The 24,853-nt window shown below is 36.1% G+C and overlaps 1 protein-coding gene across 1 annotated transcript in view; it reads left to right on the forward strand.

Moving 5' to 3' along the window:
• The first annotated feature begins 14,098 nt into the window (after positions 1-14,098).
• The window catches only part of chrna8 (cholinergic receptor, nicotinic, alpha 8), a 119,512-nt gene continuing 108,757 nt past the window's right edge, over positions 14,099-24,853 (forward strand). The window contains exon 1 of the mRNA XM_039693124.2: positions 14,099-14,265. Coding sequence (XP_039549058.2) covers positions 14,193-14,265 — 73 coding nt within the window. The 5' untranslated portion in view covers positions 14,099-14,192. The remainder of the gene's footprint in view (positions 14,266-24,853) is intronic.

Genomic DNA, 24,853 nt, shown 5'->3' on the forward strand with positions numbered 1-24,853 from the left:
AAATTGACTTTATTGTGATGTATGAGGTAAAACCACATGTCTTAGGCTTCTCATTTTGCTTTAAGATTTATTTATTTATAAAATTATTTATAAAAATTATTTACCTAATATTTTTACAGGTTTAATGTGTCCACTGTCCACTATGTACTGTAACAAACCTAATTGTATTTCTTTTTTTAATTTAATTCACCACTTTTGGAATGAAAATGCAATCTGTATGGAGTTTAATCAGAAATGATCACCATGCAGGCTTAAACATATATTAATCTTATTGCTCAGCTCACATTTTGTATAAGGTGTCTTTAACTACTATACTTACATCATCATCATCATCATCATCAATAATAATAATAAATGCTAGGTACCATATAGTTTTTGTGTTCATGTTGTACAATGCAAACACATAAAGGGTAGGGTTAGGGTAAGGTTTCAAGGTATGGTTAGGTTTAAGGGCTGGGTCAACAATGTTATTCTAAATGTAATTACAGAAAATTAATTACATGCAGGAGTTTTAAATACGATGTATGTGCACAATAAATGCATTGTAACAATTGATTAATTTAAATGTTAGTACATAGTTGTTAAAGACACTTCATATAAAATGGGCCCCTTTAACTAATAATATAAAGTTTCTCTGGATGATAACTTTTTTTAGTAAGCATAATCAATTATAATAGGATCTCTCCTATGGGCACATGTGATATTTACTGTACAGTCTATAATCTATTTTCCTAGTTTTTAGTACTGTTAAATGCAGTAGTATCATGCCTTTGGATGGCATTATGCATATGTACAATTTATTCAGATGAGGCCATGCATAATACAAAACGCACGTGTATGTATGTACAATATTCCACCATTTGGGATTTTTAAAAATAACTTTGCACTGGCACATATGGTTTTATAAATTTTAATATCTGTCATTTGCACTCACGCTTACTTTTTAGGATAAAGTCTAGGCCAAGTGTTACACACAAGGCCCTAGATCTTTATGGATACTGTTGCTGATCCAATGGTAAGAGCATTAACTGATCACAACTACTTGTTTATTAGCAAGGACTGGATTATGACACCCTCCTTTGTTTCTGGTCATTGTTGCTGTACCATAGTCTTATGTTGTTTGCATATTTAATTGTACAAAAACTATTAATAAATAATCTTGTCAGTGACCTGTTTTCTAATGTTTTATACTCCACAGTGTCACATCAGAAACATTTCTCTGGTTCAGAATAGCCTGGCATTTTGCATTGTAAACTGAGTAAATCAGTGTTATTTATTATTTATCCCTTAAATCAGTGTTTCCCAACCCTGGACCTGGAGGCAAACCAACACTACACATTTCCAGACTCTTCCTAATCAAGCACAACTTATTCAGCTCATTAGTAGGGACTACATGACTGGAAATGTACCCTTCAGGAAGAGGGTGGGGACACAATTCCTTAAAGGTGGGGTAGGCGAATTTGTTCCAGAATCAATTTAGCCAGCAGCCATATCACCCTGTAGCCCAAGACTGGTTGCCCATTAAAGCTAAGCAGGGCTGAGCCTGGTTAGTACCTGGATGGGAGACCTTCTGAGAAAGCCAGGTTGCTGCTGGTAGAGGTGTTAGTGTGGCCAGCAGGGGGTGCTCACCCTGTGGTCTGTGTGGGTCCTAACACCCCAGTATAGTAATGGGGACACTATGCTGTCAAAAAGAGCACCGTCCTTCGGATGAGACGTTAAACCGAGGTCCTGACTCTCTGTGGTCATAAAAAATCCCAGGATGTCTTTCGTAAAAGCAGGGGTGTAACCCCGGCATCCTGGCCAAATTTGCCCAGTAGCCTCTGTCCATCATGGCCTCCTAATCATCCCCATATACACCAATTGGCTTCATCACTGTCTCCTCTCCACCAGTAAGCTGGTGTGTGGTGAGCGTTCTGGCGCAATATGGCTGCCGTCGCATCATCCAGGTGGATGCTGCACATTGGTGGTGGTTGAGGAGATCCCCCCCTTCTATGTGAAGCGCTTTGAGTGTCCAGAAAAGCGCTATATAAATGTAACGAATTATTATTATTATTATTATTAATCATGTTATGCTGATTGAAAGTCTCTTCACATCCTGATAGCATTCACTAAGTTAATTGGTCGAAATGTATTATGTATATATCTTCTTTGGAAGATGTAGGACCATAAATTTCCATCCAATCCTGTCTGTCAGCATATGGATTTTTAATAAATTTTTTTAATTAATATTTTAATTAACATTAATTAAAATAATGCTTAAGGTTTAATGTTTAAGGACCAAACTTGTTTTTTTTTTTTTTTGAAGACTAGAAGAACAATGTTCAGTTTACATTTGCGAGAAAGTAGATATTGGCAACTTGTATATTGTTAGTTCCTCTCAAAAGCATCCATTGCTATTCTATTTATTATTCTGTCATATAAAAGGCAACATGAAATCTTACCGTACATGATTTATCAATACACTCTGCCTCTCCAATGACTTTTCTTAGTGGCTTTCAAAATATAATTACAGAAGTAAAATGAATGCATGTTGCCTTTCGTATTCATGAAGACTGTGTATTTAATGTCTACATTACTGAATGCTTCTTTTGTATTGCATCAAAGAGAAATTATTCAAATGCACTGCAAGGTGTTGTTGACAGTGTGTTTTGGCTTCTTGATAGACAGGCCTCGCTTGGGAGTGATATTAACAGAGCATGAAAAATTTCCATTTCTAGAGCATGCGAATTCCTCCGATATGTTTTCAAGTCACATCTGGGCTCTGTTATCATTGAGCAACCGATAATGTGTAAATGGTAGATTGAATTTCTCGCGGTTGTGCCATCCCTTTCTTTTCAAAGCATGAGCTGTAGGTGCAATCTCTTGAGGCACGTGCTCTTGCAAATCACACAAGCTGTTCTCTATCAAAATTCATTGTTGACTATTATCAATATCATTTTAATGCATGTCATAAAAATACTTTCTTTTCTGTTCAAGCCAACATAGGCTTATATAGCCAACACAGCATACTATATGTTGTCCTAACATCTAAAATTATGGTTGAAACATGGTTTTCTAGGGGAGATGAGTGGCCATATACTGAATGTAACTGAACCAAAAATAAACTTCATGATGGGATAAGGGAAATTTAGAGAGAGATGTGTGCCTGCAACAGATATATGCAAAGGTAGGGGCATCCCAGAAAGACATCCCATATACTGAGATGTTGAAGTCGGCCAAAATAGAACATGATAATATTCAAATCATAGTAGATTAGTTTATATTTTAAGTATTTATTTGCCATCATAAATACAGCTCTTCTGGATATATTATTTGAAGAAAGCATAATGCAATTCTAGACAATGCTACAACATTATTCACATAAAATAATTTAATTACAAAATGCTTAATGGACCTGTCCTTTAATTGAAACAAACCTAAAACAGACAGGCTCAGGTTTTAAATAGTCTGACTTCATCTCTTCCTGTATAATTCAGTAGAGGAGATGTTATGTGGTGTGACAGCACTGGTGCTTGTGCAGTCTCAAGTCAGAATCCTAACAAGTTTTCCTAACCTACTTTACAATCCACTCTCAAAGCTTTATTTCTTATTTTACAACGGTCAGAATGAATCTGTTATGGATTAATATGAATGCTTGAGTCCTTAGAAAAACAGTGTGCACTTTAGTTTGCACTAAATTTAAAGTCTAAATATCTAAATGGATTGGTTGTTTGTGGGGTGAGATGAGAAAACAATGTACACATTTAAATAATTTAGCATGTGCAGGATGATGATGCATCAGCTAAAGTGTTATTAAGGGACACAAATAGAAACATTTGCTAATTTAGTTGTCACCGGCTAAACACAGTTGAAAGAAAAAAAAAAGATTCAACACACACACACACACACACACAATTAAATCTGATTCATGTCACACGGTTAGCCTATATATTTTAATGAATAGTGTGATCTAACTAATGGAATTCCTGAATAATAACCCAGGAATTACTGAATAATAACCCAGTAAATTACAATAAATATTACCAGGCTATTTAAAATTTTAAGACTAGTAACTACATGCCATTTGGGACCTTTTGTCCCAATTTCTTTCCCCCAAGAGGTGTCTAGTTATGTATTTTCACTATATACTGTATAAAAGTTAACATTGCAAAATGAGTAATAAATAAAAAAAGAAGCATGGCTTGCCAACAGATGGCAGCATAATGACATTAGATGGAAATGACATGCATCTTCATGACCAACATTACTTGTGAAAGAGCGTTGACTTACACAATACACTTATCTGCTAAAAAGAATTTAAAAATAAATGTTTTTACTGAGGTAAAACTACACTACAACTCTCTCAGAATGGGTTAAAGCTAATTTTCTGTTCTCATTCCTGCCCTTGATGTGTTCTAGTGTTATCATTAACTGATATTTGCAAGTTAATGTTCATTTATAATATGCAATGCAACTTCAGGTTTGCATTTTCAGGAAATCAAAATCAAATTAATTCCCATGTATCTATATTCTGATCATTTATACAGGCACAACTGTTTCATATGGTTAAACAATAGTTTGTTGAAACTTCACATCATGTCTAAATCAGGTAGGCTACCATGGTAACATGTTAGTTAAAAAGGACCTAGTGTCATCTGCTAAAAGTAGCATGCACACACACACTCTCAACTGTGCTACATCTTTATCTCTATAAAAATTAAATATGAAGAGTTCAGATGCAAAAGCCTCTAAGTGCCATTTGAAATTTTCTTCTAAAATGATCATTTTTATCAAGCTTGTATATTTAAGTTCAGTAATTTCACTTAAATGGCAATGAAGATTACCTATTAATTGTTATTTAAGTGAAATTACTGAACTTAAATATACAAGCTTGATAAAAATAGTCATTTTAGAAGAAAATTTCAAATGGCATTTAGAGGCTTTTGCATCTGAACTCTTCATATGTTCTGGGGTGCATGATGCATCGTTCATAAAGTAAGCTTTTTACAAAGTGAAATCAAGAAAGCTACTATTTTTTCCTCATCTCTTCTTTTTGAGTTGATTGAGGGTCAGTCACAGTTTGATTCTGTTTCTCTCTTTTTTCTCTGTTTTTTCCTTGCCTTCTGCCCTCCAATCTCTGGAGCTTTTATTCCAATCTTCTGGAGTCATATTCTTTCTCATATGATGAAAGGTGAAAGAGTAAAAGATAGGGAGAAAGATATGGAAGCCTTGATAGTGTGCCCAGGGTCGTCTGAGGGGTTATAAGGGTAATCCAATATAAATCTATGCCTGGAATGCTTCTGTCACATCACATCTCTCTCTCTCTCTCTCTCTCTCTCTCTCTCTCTCTCTCTCTCTCTCTCTCGATAGCAATCGGAAATGAATTTGCTGCACAAATTATTTTGACTGCATCAAGGATGAATAAGTCTATTGTTGTCTTTCTGAAAGAGTTAACTATGGTGGATCATTTAGTTGAGTGTGGTGTATCAGTGAGAGATAATTTTATGCCTGAACTGCCGCTGTCCAACTTATCAAAAAAGGTGATTCTTTCAAATATCGAAGTGCTGCTGGTGATCGTTTAAAACAGGATGGTACAGAAGCTGTTGGTGTTGGAATCTGAGGGAGCGACAAATATGATGTATTCACAAATACTAGATAACTTGTCGCACAATTCTAGAGATGGTTTGGAAAATGGTGGATTCTCTCGTTGTGATTCTGATAGTGAATACTCATATAGTTGCGGAGGCAGCATTGATGCAACCTCTCAGGGAAGTTTCACTACTACAACAAATGCATCCTACGGTTGGACAGTTTGAATCATTTTCTTGATTCTACATAAAATTATTCGTGTGCCATTGCCTTGAGAAAAGCTACTTTAGAAGAACTTGATAAACCGAAACGTTATCGACTTAAGAAATTCATGTGTGATGTCAGAAAAAGAATGAAGACTCGATCTATGAAACGCTATTAATGCCGCATTCCAGGCAACCTGTAAACCTGGTTTACCAACCTGTTACCCGTGAAAGTGCACTGGAACGGCATAACTTGTGACTTCCCACCCATAAACTCGTACTAGATCGATGTACTCCCAGTTACGAGGTCTGACATCACATAGCCCGCGAAACCATACAAAACAACAATGGCAGCCCCTACAGATGCAGTGTTTCTGCAGGCGGTACGGTACGGTGTGAATACACTTTAGGACAATATAACATTAACTAGTTTTCAGTCCATTGAGTGCAAGGATAAATTAATACCATACATTTCCAAATATTCAAGTCAAATAAAACAGCTTATCTTGCCTTATGCACCGTTTTTCCTCCTCCGTTTCCCTCAAATAAACAAGGAGTAAGCACCTTTGGTGACAGAAATTATTTCAAATGCGCATAAGCACCGTATGGTCCGCCATGCTGCTTTGTTTACATCTAGCTACCACAATTCTTTGCACTCAGGTAGTTTGACCTGACTGACCTGGAATGCTACTAAGTTGTGAGTCGTGGTTTGAAGTCGTGATTTGAGTGCTCAAAAACCTGCCTGGAACACAGCATTAGATTATGATGAGTTTTTTGGGGTTTTGTGCTATTGCGCTTTGAATTTCTTTATCTTATCCCCATGACTTCATTTAATATTGGTTATTTATTTATGGGTTAACTGTACTTTAGATCAAGGTGTGGATAGGAATCATGAGGAACTTCATGCTTGTTCGGATGGAGCTCTTAGATCTTTAATTAATTTGTCATAGTTTTACTGATTTATGGAGAGACCATTTTCCATGGGTTAGGCAGTATACCTGGCTCAAACAGAATTCTAATGAAATATTTGCAGCAAGACTTGATCGGTTTTATGTGAGGAAAGAGTCAGATTTAAAAAAAAAAAAAAAAAAGTCCTGAGATAAGAAGAAAAAAAGTCAGGAGATAAGAAGTATTTTCATCAGTTATAACTTTCTAATGGACAAAAAATAACTGATCAACAGGAAATCAATGCTGTTGCTTTGTATTTTTATAAGAAATTGTATTAGGCAGAAGCATGGGATGAATCTGTTGTAAATGCGTTTCTATGTGACCTTCCTCAGGTCCTAGAACAAGATAAAAAAGATTTAAAGAGTTCTCTTGATTTTTCTGAGATTTCAAAAGCAGTTTTAGAGCTGAATCTGAAAAAAGTCTCATGGGATAGATGGCCTGACAGCGGAGTTTTAAAAATTGTTTTGGAATTTGATGGGACAGGATTTGTATGAAGTTTTATTTTAGAATGTTTAGACCAGGGGATTTTTCTTCTGAGCTGCAGAATAGCTATCTTGACACTGATCCCAAAGAAAGGAGACTGTTTTTTTGAAAAATTGGTGCCCTGTATCACTTCTAACTGTTGATTTGAAGATATTGTCAAAGGCTATAACAAATAGATTAAAGCAATTCATAAGTGTTATTCTTGAAGCTAAAACCTATTACGAACAATATTTGATAATCTTTTTTTTTTTTTTTTTTGATAAGAGATTTGATATCTATTGGGAATAGAGATCCATTGGACATAGGTTTTCTTTCTCTTGATCAAGAAAAACTTTAGAGGCTTTTGGTTTTGGGTCAATTTTGTTTCTCTTATTAAGCTTCTGTATATTAATATTTACAGTATGCTTAGAATTAATGGTCCCTTGACCAGCCCCTTTCCTGTATCTCGAGGCATATGACAGGGGTGTCCACTTTCTGGATTATATGCCATTTCATTCCAACCATTGTTGGTTTCTCTAAGGAATAGACTACGTACTGTAGTGTGAGCTGTTCTGGTTATCCAGATTTAACCCCTTTTAAACTTACAGCATATGCTGATGATGTCACTGTTGTTGTAAGCAATGTTGATGATATAGACATTAACAACACAATTTCTTTAAAAAGCGACATCTGCACGTATAAACTGGGAGAAATGTACAACATTATTGATGGAAGAATGGAGAGAAAGTGGACCTCTTCAGTTACCTCAGCAGTGTCAGTGGACTCGAGATGGTCCTTGGGATTTACTTAACTATATGGAGAAAAGTATAAGTATAAGAAAAGTATAAGTATATATTAAGTATATGGAGAAAAACTGGGAGTGCTTTTCTGACCAAGTGATCGAGAGAATCCAGAGCTGGAGATGGATTCTTCCACAGCTCTCATACAGATGAAGAGTTTTGATCATCAACAATCTTGCAGCTTCAATGCTGTGGCATAAACTCGTAGTTTTGAACCCTCCTGAAGTTTTCCTCTTTCCTCATGAAAATACAAAAGACATTTGTTGAGGTTTTTCTGGAAAGGCCATCACTGGCTTCCACCTGAAGTTCTTTATCTGCTGGTAGCAGAAGGGGAACAAGGCCTCATCCATGTGGAGTCAAAGATGAAATCAATGAGACTACAAACATTAAAAAGATACTTTATTGGACAGATATTGTCTTGGATACCATTCAGTCTCATTTTTCTTCAAAATGTGACCAATGTAAAGCTGGACAGACAGTTGTTCCTAATTGAAAAGTGCTATGATCTAGAAACTCGTATGTCTTGTGTTGACGTCTATGCATCAGTGTTGAAAGCATGGGGATTGTTTGAGATGATAAGAGATAACAATGAACATTATGGTTTTATGGTAATACAATTAAATGTTTTGAATTCATGTATTGCAATGTTTTCTAAAGCAGGGATGATAAGAATTATTGATTTGTTTGATTTGCACAATGGTCAATGAAAAAGTGTGCAGACTATTGCTGATCAAGTTGATCTTGGATCAGTTTGGATATGGATGGTTTTATGAATAGTCTTAAAGCCTCTTTTACTTCTGGATTTTTGTCCTTTTCAAAGGAGTTTATTTACAATGATGCAGTGCCTCAGACGTTTCCTGTTTTAAAAGTTATACCCCTCTTGTTGAGGGCTTATGAAGCATTGGAGTTTCAAGCCCTTGGAAAAAAAAAGGTTTTGTATCAGATGTGTGCAAAAGTGAGCATTTAAGGGAAAGGGTTTAGTAAACGGAGGATTTATCTTTCTGCCCCTGAGGAAGTTACTCTTTCTTGGACACTTTTATATAAGCCTCCAATTCCAAAGAGAATGGGGATCTTCAGTGGAGGATCATTCATGGTATTCTGGCCACTAATAATTTTTTTTTCCAGGTTTAATCCGTTGGTTTCATCATGTCTTTTTTGTAATGATACTGAAAATGTTTTTCATTTATTTTGTGATAGTTTTCATTTAGTGCCTTTGTTTGTGTTGCTTAATGGAATGATGTGCAAACTTGGGTGTCGATTCAACAAGACATTATTTATTTTTGGAAACAGTTTTAGACGTTCTTGGCAAAGGGAGTGTAAGCTTGCCAATTTTTTGTTGGGACAAGCTAAACTTGCTATTTTGAAATCCTCTCAATGCAATGTGATGTTGATTAAATCACTGGTAAAATCTCTAGTAGTTACTGAGTATACGTATTATCAGCAACCAAAAAAAATGTTATTTTATTTGAAAAAATATGGGGTGTTAAAAAAGCAATTGTTACTGGTCATGAATCTGGTAGTTTGGTTTATCACTAAACATTTATTTTATTTGTTTTGTTTTGTTATCTGTGTTAATTTTGTTTTGTTTTGTCGTTTGTCGTTTGTTGTTTTCTCTGTACAAATTGAAGGAAAGCTGAACAAATGTGAAAGTTATTGAAAGTCTCTCTCTCTGTACTTTATAAGCTCATGTTATCTCATTTCTTTTTGTTGTAATATTACGTCCTAGTGTGTATATAATTGTTTTCAAACATTTGCAGCATTTATAAACTTCGTATAATACATAATGAAATTAATAATTAAATATTATAAAAACACATTCATTTTTTTTTTTTTTTTTTTTGTGAAAGCAGGATGATTCTAAAGACTAGATTTAGCACAGATTACAATCATTTGTTTCCTTAATGAATGTGTTGAAAATTTTAGTGGAACAGTTTCCAAAGTATTTAAGCTAAACTACATTTCCAATCCAAAGGAAAGTGTGATAATTTTTCAATATCTCCAGTGAGTACTTCACATCACATGTTTGTAACCTCTAATTTCATGGCCAAAGGCTATGTTTAAATATATACGTGTATTCAGCCGAATGCAAGATTCATGGCTGTAGGCTGACAGTAAGGAAATGACTTCTGACTCCAAGAAGAAGAGGGGAGCGGAATGAAAATAATGTGTTTATTGTTCTGCTAAGTTAAAACGCTCTCATTTTCATACAATAAAAGTTAGTTCATGCGCTCTGAGTCAAGCTGACAGAGCATGAGGCTTGCCTATATTCCCCAACTGCTCTCTGCACTCGTCTGATGCTGAGAGACAGTTGTGCAAAGCTTGTGGATGCCGTGAGAAGGAGAAGAGGGAGAGGTCACATACCGGTGTCTGCACCGATGGGGTTTTGGGGACTGTCAGTTTCAATGCACTGCTCTCTCATTCATAGTCCTGTGTGAGAATGAATGTCTGCCAGCCAGGGCACCAGTGTGTGATGAATCTGGTTGCAATTCATGCGGCTGCAAAGTGCAGTATGTAAACCATATGTGCTCCAAGGGTCAGTTTAATTTTTCTTCATTTAACACCAAGCATAATAACGTGTTCAAATGGATTTTACCGATAATCATTTTGTACTGGTATTCTCTATCCATTTATTGGATAAAGAATGTATTGGATGGCTTATAATGACAATGCAGAAAAAATGAATCTATAAAACATTGACTGGATTATCGGCTAACAAAACTGTGCCAACAATACCATTTAGCATTAAAGTAAAACAACAAACATTATTATATTTCATGGTGGGCCCAGTGTTGGCACGGTATGGCCTCAAGCCCATACCGTGCCTACATTGTACTTTAACTGATGAAAAGTTAAGCATTATATAATATGATGCTGTTGGTTAATTTCACTTGGCAAACTTGTCATGAATTGTTACCATAGCATTTCATTAGAAGATATTCATTATTTCATTAGATATTCATTATTTCATTAGAAGATATCTCGAGGCCACGAGTTAGTATCTCGTGGCCACGAGTTACTATCTTGAGGCCACGAGTTACCTTCTTGAGGCCACGAGTTACTATCTTGTGGCCACGAGTTACTATCTTGTGGCCACGAGTTAGTATCTTGAGGCCACGAGTTACTATCTTGAGGCCACGAGTTACTATCTTGTGGCCACGAGTTACTATCTTGTGGCCACGAGTTACTATCTTGTGGCCACGAGTTACTATCTTGTGGCCACGAGTTACTATCTTGAGGCCACGAGTTACTATCTTGTGGCCACGAGTTACTATCTTGTGGCCACGAGTTACTATCTTGTGGCCACGAGTTACTATCTTGTGGCCACGAGTTACTATCTTGAGGCCACAAGTTACTATCTTGTGGCCACGAGTTACTATCTTGTGGCCACGAGTTACTATCTTGTGGCCACGAGTTAGTATCTTGAGGCCACGAGTTACTATCTTGAGGCCACGAGTTACTATCTTGTGGCCACGAGTTACTATCTTGTGGCCACGAGTTACTATCTTGTGGCCACGAGTTACTATCTTGTGGCCACGAGTTACTATCTTGTGGCCACGAGTTACTATCTTGAGGCCACGAGTTACTATCTTGTGGCCACGAGTTACTATCTTGTGGCCACGAGTTACTATCTTGTGGCCACGAGTTACTATCTTGAGGCCACGAGTTACTATCTTGAGGCCACAAGATAGTTATAATTATTTTTTTTTACCAAAGTGGGACTAGAGGGGCTCCGTAAAAGTCAATATGTGGCGGTCAGCGCTGATAATGTGGTGGGCTGCCACTAATAAATGTATGGGAAACACTGTACCGGTTATCACTCAGATAAACATAGGCTATTTTTAATTCCGCCGTCTCCCTCATAGGAAACCTTGACATTTTTATTTTTAAAAATTGCGTTTGCTCCCTAGGTCAGGTTGCACCCCACAGCTCACCAACCTGCTCATCACCTTAACTTTCACTGCATTTGTAGTCAATGCCATATTATCCAGTAAACACTAATAAACGAACAGAACGGAAGTTAACTTTGGGCCAGCTCATCACCATGGCAACGCGTCTGATGAAAGCGTCTATAGCGAACTGTATAATTTGTATAGTACATTTCTGAAATACATTAATTGGATGCATTCAGCTCTGATGTAGACAATGTGTATTGTAGACACTAGGGCTGTCAACTTTAGTCGTTTAGTCGACTAATCGGTCGATGCCGTCGTGGTCGACTGACATTCTTATTGGTCGACCAGTTGCATATTTTTTTTTTTTTTTTTTTTACCAATAGAAGGAATTTTTCAATGACTTACTCCTTGATATTTATTCATTTATAAGCAGTTATTTATTACTGTATTCTAAATATAATTAGCCTATGTTTTGTCCCCAACTTTAAAATGCTTTAATTTAGGCTATTTTTGTAACTGCGCCACAGTTTAGCGCACACACATAATACACTCGACTCGGGAACCGCACCTGTGTCTGGCTGCGCTGCTGCTCGCGCTCGGTAAGGGATGCTGTATTCATTCAGTTAGAACGCTGCTTGTTTTGGCTTTAGTCGACAAAATGTCCAGGAAATATAAATCTTTTGTCTAGCTGCATTTTAAAACAAAGACGACAAGACTGTGGAGGGAGGCGATCGCGTTGCCATTATGAGCGCGCAAGTCGCGCGCCTACATTTAAAATCGAACTTGAGCGCGCAAAAGACGTGAGCAGCCTTTTAACGGCTATATCATGCTGACTCAATAGATTGTGTTTTCTTAATGTTTTCGTTTTTATTTGTACACTTGACGCATTTGAAAATAGCCTAAATAATGCAACAAAACGAAAATAAACCTATACGCGGTCCTACAGCCTATTATAGGATTGTTTTTAAGTTATTTGGGTTTTTTTGAGTGTTGTTTAAAACGCCTTGATCGTCAGGACTAAAGTTAACCCATAGCTTTGAAAGTAAAGAAGAATATAAAGCCTGTAAACGAGAGCTTTTGTTGGGATTTTTCATTATGTGGCAGATAGCAGTTATATTTTTTGCAGCGTGTGGTGTGGTCAGGTGCGCGATTGGGACTGTACTATAGACCTAGGACAGAGCTCTTCACTTTTTGCAGTTAAAAAATCACTTAATTTTCAAAGAATTGTATTATTATTATAGTTTTATTTATTTGTGATGTTTTTTCGTTGTTGTTTTATAAATGCTCAATGACAATTGTTTAAAAAAATGTTTAATCAAAACATCACGTTTTTTTTTTTTTTTTAGTCGACTAATCGTTGAGCAGGACTCGACTTTGGTCGACTAAGGATTTCTTTGGTTGAATACAGCCCTAGTAGACACATGCATTTTCTGAAAAATTGGTTTTGAAGGTGGTATTGTGAAAAGTGATATACAAATTAATGTGAACTGAATCGAAAATATTAAAAAGCTTTTTGTAGACACTGTCAATACCCGGTCTGCGGTATCTGCAGTCAAGACACCTTTGACTTCGCATTCCCTCGCGAATACGGCTTTAAGTGCTTTGTTCATATACGGCACAATAATGACAGGAATCATGAATTAAACCACAGAAAAAAATCGACCTTCCGATAATTAGGTAGCGTCTTTAACCTCGAAAATAAATAAACGAGAGGAATATAATACCTTAGCTATTTCAGATTTAGTGCAGCGACAACAAACACCAGATGATGCGCTCGGGCTGCAAATTCATAACCAAATAATGATCCATGAAGAACATTGCCCAATAAGAGGCGTTTAAATCTCCCCTCGGATTCAATACTTTAAACGCAGATTTTACAAGCATCATATCGTGCTTTCAGCATATTAACCACAGCAAGCGACGGAGTGAAATTATTTCTGCGGATAGCGCGTGTCCAGGTGGCGTCTTTACGCATGTATAAGCGCGCGCAATCCTGCAAAACTGTTTATTGTAATGCATAGTTATTGGACTTGGCTGAGATTGATAACCAAATAAAAGAAAAAAAAAACAGTTTGTGGGTCCCAGTTTATAAGGATAACATGCTGATTATAGACAGAATGATCTTGCATTACGGAGTGTTTGAGAAATTAAAAGCAAGCGAGAGAGAGAGAGAGAGAGAGAGAGAGAGAGAGAGAGAGAGAGAGAGAGAGAGAGAGAGGAGGGCGCAAGCAAGTGTTCCACCTAAGCACACAGCTCGGATGCTGACAGACTAAAGTTTCGTCGGCTTGTGTGAATGAGGACAACTTCCAATTAAAAGAATGATGCAGTATCAAAGACATTTTGGAATTCTACACCTTGGATTTTTTTTATGGACGTCATTTTGTATTAAAGGTAGGTGCTGCTGTTTTCTACTTGTAATTTGCGTAACACAAGCTTTAGTAAAAGTGAACTCCTCGAAGGTGCATATGAGTTGCTTTTCCTTATGAGTTTTCCTTTCTAGAGTTGCTTTTATAACCTACAGTGTAACTTGGTGTGAATAGTATAGGCTACGTTGCTATTTAGGCTATATGACAAAATAATTACTTAGACTGAATTAGATCCAGGATGGATCATTTAATTGTGTAAAAATATGACCATTTAACGTTATGTTTGTTTTTATGTTCTTGCGTTTTTGTGTTCGACCTCGTAAAACCCCGCAACATCTGGCATGATCGCACTGACGCATGAACACTGACAGAAATATAGTTAACCCTTAAAGAGTTTAGTATCCTGGGGGATACAGACATTTAACAGGCTGTAGGGGGAGGGGCTATGGGGGGAGAGGCATTATTTGGTTGCAGTTGATGAGAAACACTGATGGGGTGATGGGTCATGTAATCATGACATGTGACTTTTTGCTATAACATTCCAAATATTTGTATCAAAATCCAAAATGGCAGCATATATGGACAAAGACACTCGCCATGAGCTAAGTGTTTTTATATTTTTCACGATTATGCTATTTTAGAGTGATTTTGTTTTAGAAAGTAGTTTTTTAAGGATAGTTTTACATGTTCTTGTTGTTATTTTCAAAATAATCTTCTCACAACTTTGATTATTAGGCATTGAATGTTTGTATCCCGGGGGATAGATTGCCCATATAAGGGTATTTTCCAGGGCTGATCACTCACAGATATTCTCATGTTTTGAGGCCTGTTCTCTACAGATATTGAATAGGATAAAGGTTTTGGATGTGCCAGGATGGGCAGAAATCCATCATGTGTCAGAAGTGCAAAGTCAGGCTTTGTCTGGTCACTGGTCAGCCCCCCGCCACCCCCCCCCCCCTTTTTTTTTTTTTTGAGAATGGGGGTTAAATGCTCTATTCACACTTAAATGGTTATAATTCAAGAATGCCTTGGAATATATACCCAAGTTTGGTCTTGTTTAAAACACTTAGCAGATTATTGCTGAAGTGAAAACACTTCAAAAAATGAAAGTATGAAAAAGTTATGGAAGTTTTAATTCACAGTAAATCAAATATACTGTACTATGTGTTTTTTATTTTATATAAAATATATATTTTACAAAATATTTTTACTCTAAAATTACTATAAAATCAAAGCCATAAATCTAACCAAGTTATGTTCCAAATTTGAAGTTGATATCACAAAAATTGAAGTTCCCATGAGATTTTGTTTAGGCGTAGTACCAAAAATAGCCACCGGGTGCCATTGAATTCCATTGAATTTAGTTGTGTACATTCTGCCTTAACAAATTAATACATTTCTGTCCAAATATCAATTTTGTCACAAAATTTTGAAACTTGAGACCTTTCTGACAATATGTGTTTTGTCAAGATTAGAAAAGGTTTTGATCATAAATTATGAAATATAAGGATGCCCAAAAGGGGAGGAGCCTCATAAAATAAGTACCGTTTCTATGGTAACGCAACGTTCAATTATAAAATGGTTTTCACTGGATGAATTCTGAGTTTATAAGCTTTCAAATGATACCTAATTTATGATAACTACTAAAATATGTGATATAATAAAAAAGGCGATAAAAAATATTATTATATTTTAGAGGATAATATATACATATATATTATAATTTTTTGAGGATAATGTTATACTATACTTTTTATTTTTTATTGAAAAATACTAGATGATATGTTTTATTATGAACTTTTAGCATAAAAACAGAAGTTTTTCAATGATTAAAAGTGGGTGCATCAACTTTTTGTGACAAAGGTCAGACCTCCTGTTATGATGCAGATTTTTTTAGGTGCACTCTTGTCATAAATTCATTAATTACTCTTCCTACATAATTTTTTAACACAAAACAGGGGTCGAATATTTAATTAGAAGTCTTAGACCTTTCCAAAAATATATAATTTGTCATAATTAGATTAGGATTTAATAGAAATACAGTGAAGTAAAGTTAGGCGTCCCGGTACCGGGACGGTGACAGTTAAGGGGTTAAAAAGTTATGAAATATTAAATGTATATCCTACATAGGCAATGCATCTTGGGAGAAAAAGTTCATTTTTTTCCAATTTTTCTAATGTTGTATGGATAACATGAAAAATTGTAGCTAATTAATTGTTCATTAAATGTTTTAAAAGTTGTCATATTAACTACAATTAAAAAAATAATAATAAATTGCAAAATGTAACCCTAAATGGGCAATGTATCTCGGGAGATACAGAGTATAACTTAGAAACTATAGGTCATATTTTGAAAAAAAAAAATTATGAACTCTGCCATTTTAGTCTAGATACATACAAAAATAGCAATGAATCATTTTTCCATCAAAATTATTTATACTTGCCCCTTAAAGGGTTAAACATCCTTAGATCTGCTCGCCAATACGCCGATGTGAGACAAGCAACCAAGTAGCCTTCACGAGGGATTTATAGGCTAACATAATTTTATGGTAGGCTATTATAGACTATATGCGCCCTCATTAAGTGCATGTCTTGACTTTTGATGCTTTCAATTAACGCCTTGGTCAATAAATCTTTTATGCGCTAGTGATATTAGGCTATAGGCTACCTGAGTGGCATTTAATATTGATTAAATCACGTTTCAGACAAAAATTGACGAGTTGGTAGGCTATGCCTTTGCTGACACAGAAATGTGCTCCAAAAGAAACCAAAGCATCAATATTTGTTTGTAAACACAGGAAAGCAGACTGATATAAACAGTGTGATGTTGACTGTATAACAGCACTTTTGGAACACCACTCGAAACTTTGTATAAACCTCTCTCACACACATTGGAACTGTTCCTCTAAATAGAACCTGTCATAAAAACATGTAGGACTTGGTTTGTGTCATGATTACTTTTTGGATAAGCAACACATTCTGTTCCTGAGACATGAAAGAGGTCTCTTGGTGTTCTTTTATTCCCCTTGATGCCAAAAGCTTGATTAAAACTCTCAGATTGATATTGTCTGGACAGTCAGTATCTGTGTGTGGGTTTTACTTCTATCCATTTAAGGTCTGGGATTGCCCTAAAACTATTTACAGAGGTCACTCTCACACAGCTGTGCCAATTATGGTAATATTATAATGCGGACTGCAGATTTCTTTAAAAGGTAAAACATTTACAGACAAGGGCCTCTGGATACCTGGATCACTCATGTACATTCTTTAATAATGAAATTATGAGCAATGTTGTGTGAATTCAAATAGAATTTTTTTGAAAAATCCGACCCCAATTCTAACGTCAGTGGGGCATGAGCAGAAAATGTAAATGAGATTGCACAAATTCATACGAATTATCCACCAATTCACAAAAATATAAAAAAGTACAAATTGCCACGAGAGTGTGTTGTCCTTACACATTTCAAATCTGTATTCTTTTTTTTTTCTTTTTCTGTGACACTGACTCGCTGTTTAAAAACTGTTTTGTTGTTAACGGCATTGGTATTTTCCTTATATTGCCACCACTCTCCCAGCTATCATGGAGGGTTAGAATTATACCATGACCTTAAAATCCCATATACCAGAAGCTTACACTAATTGGCTGAGAGAAAATGGTCAACATGCAAATTAAAGAGAGGATGGAAGCAGTCATATGTTTTGCACCAATGGAAATGGCTGGAGAGAGCCAGGCCTCATCATCATGTCAGTAACATACCCCACTGATTGTATCAATATTTACTTTCAAAATCCTCACAAAAATGCATTAATCCTTCCCTTTGCTTCCACACGTCTGGGAAGCTCTTCCAATAGATGTTGGATCATAGACGCAGTGATTGGCTCTAATTCAAATGCAAGAGCAGCAAGTGTTCCAATTCATTGCATGGGTTCAGTATGGTTTAGGTCTGAGCTTGAACACCAAACCCAGTAAACTATTTCTTCATGAACCTCACTTTGTGAACTGGGCCATTGTACATCAAGTTTTCTAAAGGTTTAATAATTGGTGATAATTTAAAAATAAATCATGTGAATAAAATAATTTATAAGTGACAAAATTGTAATTTTTGACATAAAGAGTTCCTTGAGCCAAGAACTCTATGGTTTTATTTAAAAAAAATTCTAAGAGTATGAGACATGGAATTAAGATATATTCATATAAATTACAGGAAAACTAGCTAAACCCATTAACTCACACTTACAAATGATCAGATAAAATAGTATGCGTATTTGGCTGTACGATTCCGTTTTTTGAACAGAAACAGTGACACGTTGAACACACTGTTCTGATGACGCAAGAGTTGCAACTATGGCAGCTGAGAAGGCCGTTCTTTTTGTTCTTGGTGGAGAAAACTAAAACACATCTATTTAGCCTCACGTACTGAATTTATTTGTAGTTCATACTGTTTTAATACCCTGTATTTTCTAATCATTTTTAGGAAAAGCACTTAATTACCATTGTTTATTTCTACACCAAATGTCATAGACTTGCAATAAACAACTACATCATTATGTTGATATCCTATATTTTTACAATAAAATTTACAACAAACATGTCTTCTAATATCCTCAGTTGTTGCGTATACCGAGCTGCATCGAACACATTTGTAAATAACTTTCCTTGAACCCATTGAGCGAGTTCACTATAATACAAAGACTCTATTTGTCCATTATTTATTTAAAAAAAAAAAAAAACACGACAATGTATAAAAGGCTCCATTACTTTGTATCTTACGTTACAGGCCCCATAGAAGCTCTTTTTGTAAAAATAGGCTAACGATTGCGTCATAACCACGCGACTGTCAGTCGCACAATAGAGACATTACTGTATAGACAGGAGTCTTTTACTGTCTATGAGGCAATTGGGGGACATGGAGGCATAAAGTCCAGGGAGAAGCCCATAGATAGAGAGTCCATAAAAGCAACTGGACAAAATATTGCAACGTTTTTGAGGTATTAGGTGATTCACATTTGTCTTGGCAGTTGGCGCAGCTACTAGAAGATTTACAACTGTCAGACTGTCATCAAGCTCAGTCGCTCAGACATCAGGCAGGAGGGGCAAAAATCAGGCTTCAGTCTTCTCTGTTGAAATCAATGGGGTCGTTGTGTCCATTTCTTTTACTGTCTATGATCTCAAACCCCATTGCACACCGTTGCATGCCGTTTCCAGGAAACATGGCGTTCAACCAGGAAACTGTAGTAAAACATTGCGCTGCATTTTGAACTTGAACATAATGATTGGGATGACATGATTATTGGAGTTAGGTGATGATTGGATAGATATTTTGAAAGTATTCCTCACAACTTTTTTAATAAAACATCATTTAGAGGGGTGGTAAAATATGATTTCACTTTTCTAACTTTAGTTAGTGTGTAATGTTGCTGTTTGAGCGTGTGGAACAGTATCAAAGTTACAACGCTCAAAGTTCAAAACAAAGGAAGATATTTGCTTTTAAAGAAAAGGACTACAATAAATGGCTGGTAGGGACTACATGAGATTCCCTTAGTGACATCACCAACCCTAAAATGTACATAAACCCGGCCCCCCGGGAACATGCAGTCCACTGAGAAGAGGAAGAGTTGTATGAGATTTCTGAGTCAGCTCAAACTTTAGCATCCATCTTTTGACAAAGTCACTCTGTGTGAATCTCACAACAGTTCCTATATGAGTGATTTATTGATTACATGCCAGAATATCCTAATTGAAGAGTTACCTCCAGATCAGCAACATAAATTCATCAACTAACCATTCAGAGACGTCCTGTTGTATTCTACATGTTGCCACTTCTGTGTTGTATTTCACGTTTAGTCTCTCCATCTTTGACTGACTCCATTTTAACATTAACAAGGGAGAACAGTTTCTGTCATTTTAGTCTGTCTGTGTGAGGTAATCGCAGCTGCTAACACACTCGAGCTCTTGAAACTCCGCCCTCTGACAAAAGTGACACCTTTAACATGCTATATAAAAATATCTGTGGGGTATTTTGTGCTAAAACTTCACACACACACACACACACACACTCTGGGGACATCAGAGATTTATTTTACATCATGTGAAAATGGCATTTTACCACCCCTTCAATGTCTTTAGCTGCTGTTTAAGGTTGCCAAGCAACATAAATTGTCACATTATGGTAGAATTGGTAGAACTGGTATTCATATATCATAGTGGTTTTGTGCAGGGTGAATCCAATCAGATTTTAGACTCTGTTATGTAATTTACAATTGTATATAAACACAAAGCTGTGGTAAAGGTGCCTCTCCTAAATGAGCTCTAAATTAGACGTCTAGTTCTCCAGCGTATATCACATTCACATACAACATCTGAAACCTTCTGATGCAGATTGCATCGCAAAAAAAAAAACAATTTCAATAAAGCCAAAGTTCCACTTTGAAACCAGCATACAGTACACTAGGGCAAAAATACTATGGTATCCTTGAGCACAATGCATATATAGGGCTCGTCAATCCTGTCAACGCATTCTCATCCTTTAGCGTCACATAGAACGCTATATGACAAAACGGAGCTACGTACATGGCACCCGTTATCATTAATATAACATGCGCTGTGATGGTTAGGTTTAGGTGGGGTAGGGTAGGGTAGTCTCATATTACGCGAAAGGATTTATGACGCTTTGGGTTCACGTGAATATTAACGATAAAGGGTGCCATGTGCATAGTATATCGCCGTTTTGTCATATAGCTTTCTATGTGACGCTAAAGGATGAGAACGGGCTGATCCTGTTCATGTAAATCTTTAAAGACTAGTCTGAAACTAATAAGCAGGAATCTGAGTTCAGTTGCAATCCCACACCAACATATCTAATGGTCAAGCCTTCCAGAAGACTTGTACGCAAACAGTTGCAAAATACATTGGATAGTTGACTTTATTTAAACAAACAAAAGTCCTGGTATGTGAGGATACATTCACATTCACACGCACACACACACACTCCAGGGGATGGAGTTGGGAAAAACCTAGTGGTATACTGAAGGAGAAGATTAGGCAGAGGCATTTTTTTTTACCTCTTTGTGCACATCCAGAGACTGTTCTGTACGCATTCATCACTTATAGTCCACTTAAAATATTGACCAAATAATCATGATTATGATCTTTGCAATAATAGAGCAGCCCTAGATGCAATCATTTAAATACATTGCTCCTAATATAGATCCTTTTTGGCATTCCACAATAGTTATTGATGAAAAATATTTGGCAAAAGCATTTTCTACCTCTTTGTGCACATCAAGTGACTTTTCGGTATGCAATAAAAATCATCACTTAAAGCAATTGGCAGCCAGAAGAGTGAGAAAAGGAGAGGAATAACATGAGCCATTAAGGTCTTAAGACCACATGCATCATCATCATGCATTCATTTAATGCTGCATATAGAAAAAAAAAACAGAAAAAAAAAACTGTTGCAATCAGTCATTACAGGAAAGGTCTGCTTTTCTTAATATTATAGAGCAGAGGTTCCAAAATTGTCATGCTAGGATCCACTAAAACATTTTAAACTGAATTATGTGCATTAAATAAACACATTTATTCACTATTCAAATATACATACACATACCTATACTTTCAGGAAGACACAGGGATCTCACTTCTCAAATTCCTTCTAAAAAAGTAGCTTATATTATCATTAAATACTAATTAACAGTTTACTAGATAAATTGGATATTTTAGAAATGGATTTAGAGTAAATCCTATCAACAGGTAGTAAGTTTATAAGAAAATGTAATTTTAATCATCTTCATTTACAACAAAAAATCTGTTACTTGTCATCTGATTACATATGTAACACATTACTTTTTTAATATTCTGTAAATTGTTATAAAATGAAAAATAAACATTTTACTGATTAGGCCTAATTTTCCACTTATATTAAGGATGAATAGCAATTCAGTTAAAAAATCCATCCATGATTCAACCGAGGCATCAGTATAGATAGATATCAAATATTTAACATCATAACAACATATTTAAACAATAAATCAAAAGGGGTTTATTGAACACTGAGAATGCGTTGATCTGTGTGATATGTGTGTGGTTCTACAATAACATAAAGAAATAATCAGCATAACATGACTTGACTCTTATATAAAAATAAATCACACTATACATCACATTGCATCACACTATATAATGCTTTAAAATACAACTTTCCAAATTTAGAATGCAGTTTGGCGCTGTCGCTTTAAGTAAACATAATCGGCACGTTGAAACCGAAAGTGTCCATATGAATATCACACAGCGCTCTATACTCCATATGAACCTAACAAACAATTAAAAATAATATCATAGTAACATAAATAAACTGGAATGGAAAAGGCTGAAGATATCCTCAATTGCGGTATTATATTGTGAATGGGCCTACAGCTTGTGAATGCACCGGGCACTCTCACTGTTCATTCTGACTAACTAGAGGCCAAATACCAGATTGCCATTGGAAATAAAGAATATGATTAAAAAGGATTGTCTGCTAACACAGTCTCATCCCAAAAAGTCATATAACTGACGTTTTGGGACGTATTTTGACCATACGTCAATATCAGCCTTTTTAGGGCCCCCTTAAACGTCGGTAGATGGCGATCCCGGGCCGTCATACAACTGACGCTTTACCTTTAACGTCAGTTAAGTGACGGGTTAGGTTTAGGGTTAGGTTTAGGTATGGGGTAGAGTTAGGATCCCATAACCTCATCTACCGACGTTTAAGGGGGCCCTAAAAAGGCGAATATTGACGTATGGTCAAAAGACGTCCCAAAACGTCAGTTATATGACGTCTTGGGGTGAGACCAGGTTGTGTCTGCTGATCAAATCAGGTACTCACAATCAGTAGCAGATCGGTTGACTGCCTTACTTTTAGCACATTGCCCTGGATTTTTACAGGACATGTGATTGTCCACAGAGTTGACAAATCTAAAAGCAATGATTTGAAGGAAAAGTGATCAAGTTAATGTAAAGTTAATAAAGTAAATACTTGTATTTCACACTCTAGTCTAAATAATGTGTGACCTTATTTAGGCTCTAGAAAGCAGACATCATGATAATAAGGGATTAGTCACTTTCCAGGGTTAGTCTCTTCACCCCTATTCTCTCAACTCTGCCCCTTTTAGCCCAGTACTGCCATTAGTGAATGACTTTACAGGGAAAGTGTGCTTTGTTTAGCCCTGTCCCCTACCATATCTTGTTTTTCATCAGGAATAGAGTGGTATGATAGCCATTCAGCTTTTAAAACCAGACGTTCATCACTAATCTGGACTATATTACAATCCTACAGAGAGTGAGCTGACCCATTTATTCCACAGGGACTCTCTCTCTCTCTTTCTCTCTCTCTCTCTCTCTCTCTCTCTCTCTCTCTCTCTCTCTCTCTCTCTCTCTCTCTCTCTCTCTCTCTCTCTCTCTCTCTCTTTTCACTCACTTTTTTTCCAAATGCATGAGGCGCAACTCGATGCGTTATTAGACCGAATGATTTGATGTTTGAGTGAGTCAAAGAATATCTTGTTCCTGATCAGGCTTCCATATAAATTGATTTACTCTTTATCCTCAGTGGAGAAGAAGAGTAATAAAATGGGTATTTTTTTCACATACAAGTGTACCAGAAGATTAAGCCAAATTTACAGCGTTTCTACTTCTGATCTAACTTGTGTCGCCATAATCATGCTTAGATAAATCCCCATAAAAGGCCTGGACTATGAGTAAGTAAACACTCATACACACGCAAATACCATCTGTGTCTTTCCAGCAGAAGATGTAATCAGAGAAAGAAGAGCTTGAGAAATTGAAAAAAAATATATAATAATACAAACAACATCTGTCTTTTTCCATTTATTTCTTTTTCTCTCACATATCTACGGGCATCCTTCACTTTTCCTCTAATACAGTGATTCTTAACTGGTGGGTAAAGACCCAAAAATATGTAATAAGTAAAAAGAAACTTTATTTTAAAAGACACACACTGAATTTATAGGAAGTGGCCAGCACCATTCAAACAAAAAAGGGGAAAACAAAACCATACAAACTCTCACAACAGTAACAACCCAACCCCTACAATTAAGTATTTTATTAGCTAAAATCAATGTTTTTATTCATAATTATGTCCTCATTGGTGTAAAATTAGCTCTGCCAATCTGACTTATCCTCACAAGCAAAACATTCCTTATCTTTAATTACATGGGACGGGTATGGAGGCTTCCATGTCATTCCGCCATCTTAAAAAACTAAAATAGCTGAGAGGGACAAAAAGCATTAGCCTACCTCAATGATATTGGGATAGCTTTTCCCAGGTGGATAGAGCTAATGAAGGAGAAAGACTTTGAAAGGGACGCTGAAGTTGCCTGCTTTCTTTTTGACAGGTAAGTCAATGTCATGGTCTAAATTACAAAAGCTTTTTTTCATTGCTTGGTTGTGTACTTCATTATATAGGCAGCATAACAGTAGAACATGTATAATTAAACTCAATGAATTGCTTTTGGAAGAAATAACGGCTACCGTAGTTGCAACACACATTTGAAAAAGCGAGGCAGTAGAGAGCACTATTCGTTTGAATATAAAATGGGAGAAATTCCTACACAGTG

This window comes from Pimephales promelas, chromosome 6 (genome assembly GCF_988280905.1).
Source record: "Pimephales promelas chromosome 6, fPimPro1.hap1.1, whole genome shotgun sequence".
NCBI classification, from domain to species: Eukaryota; Metazoa; Chordata; class Actinopteri; order Cypriniformes; family Leuciscidae; genus Pimephales; species Pimephales promelas.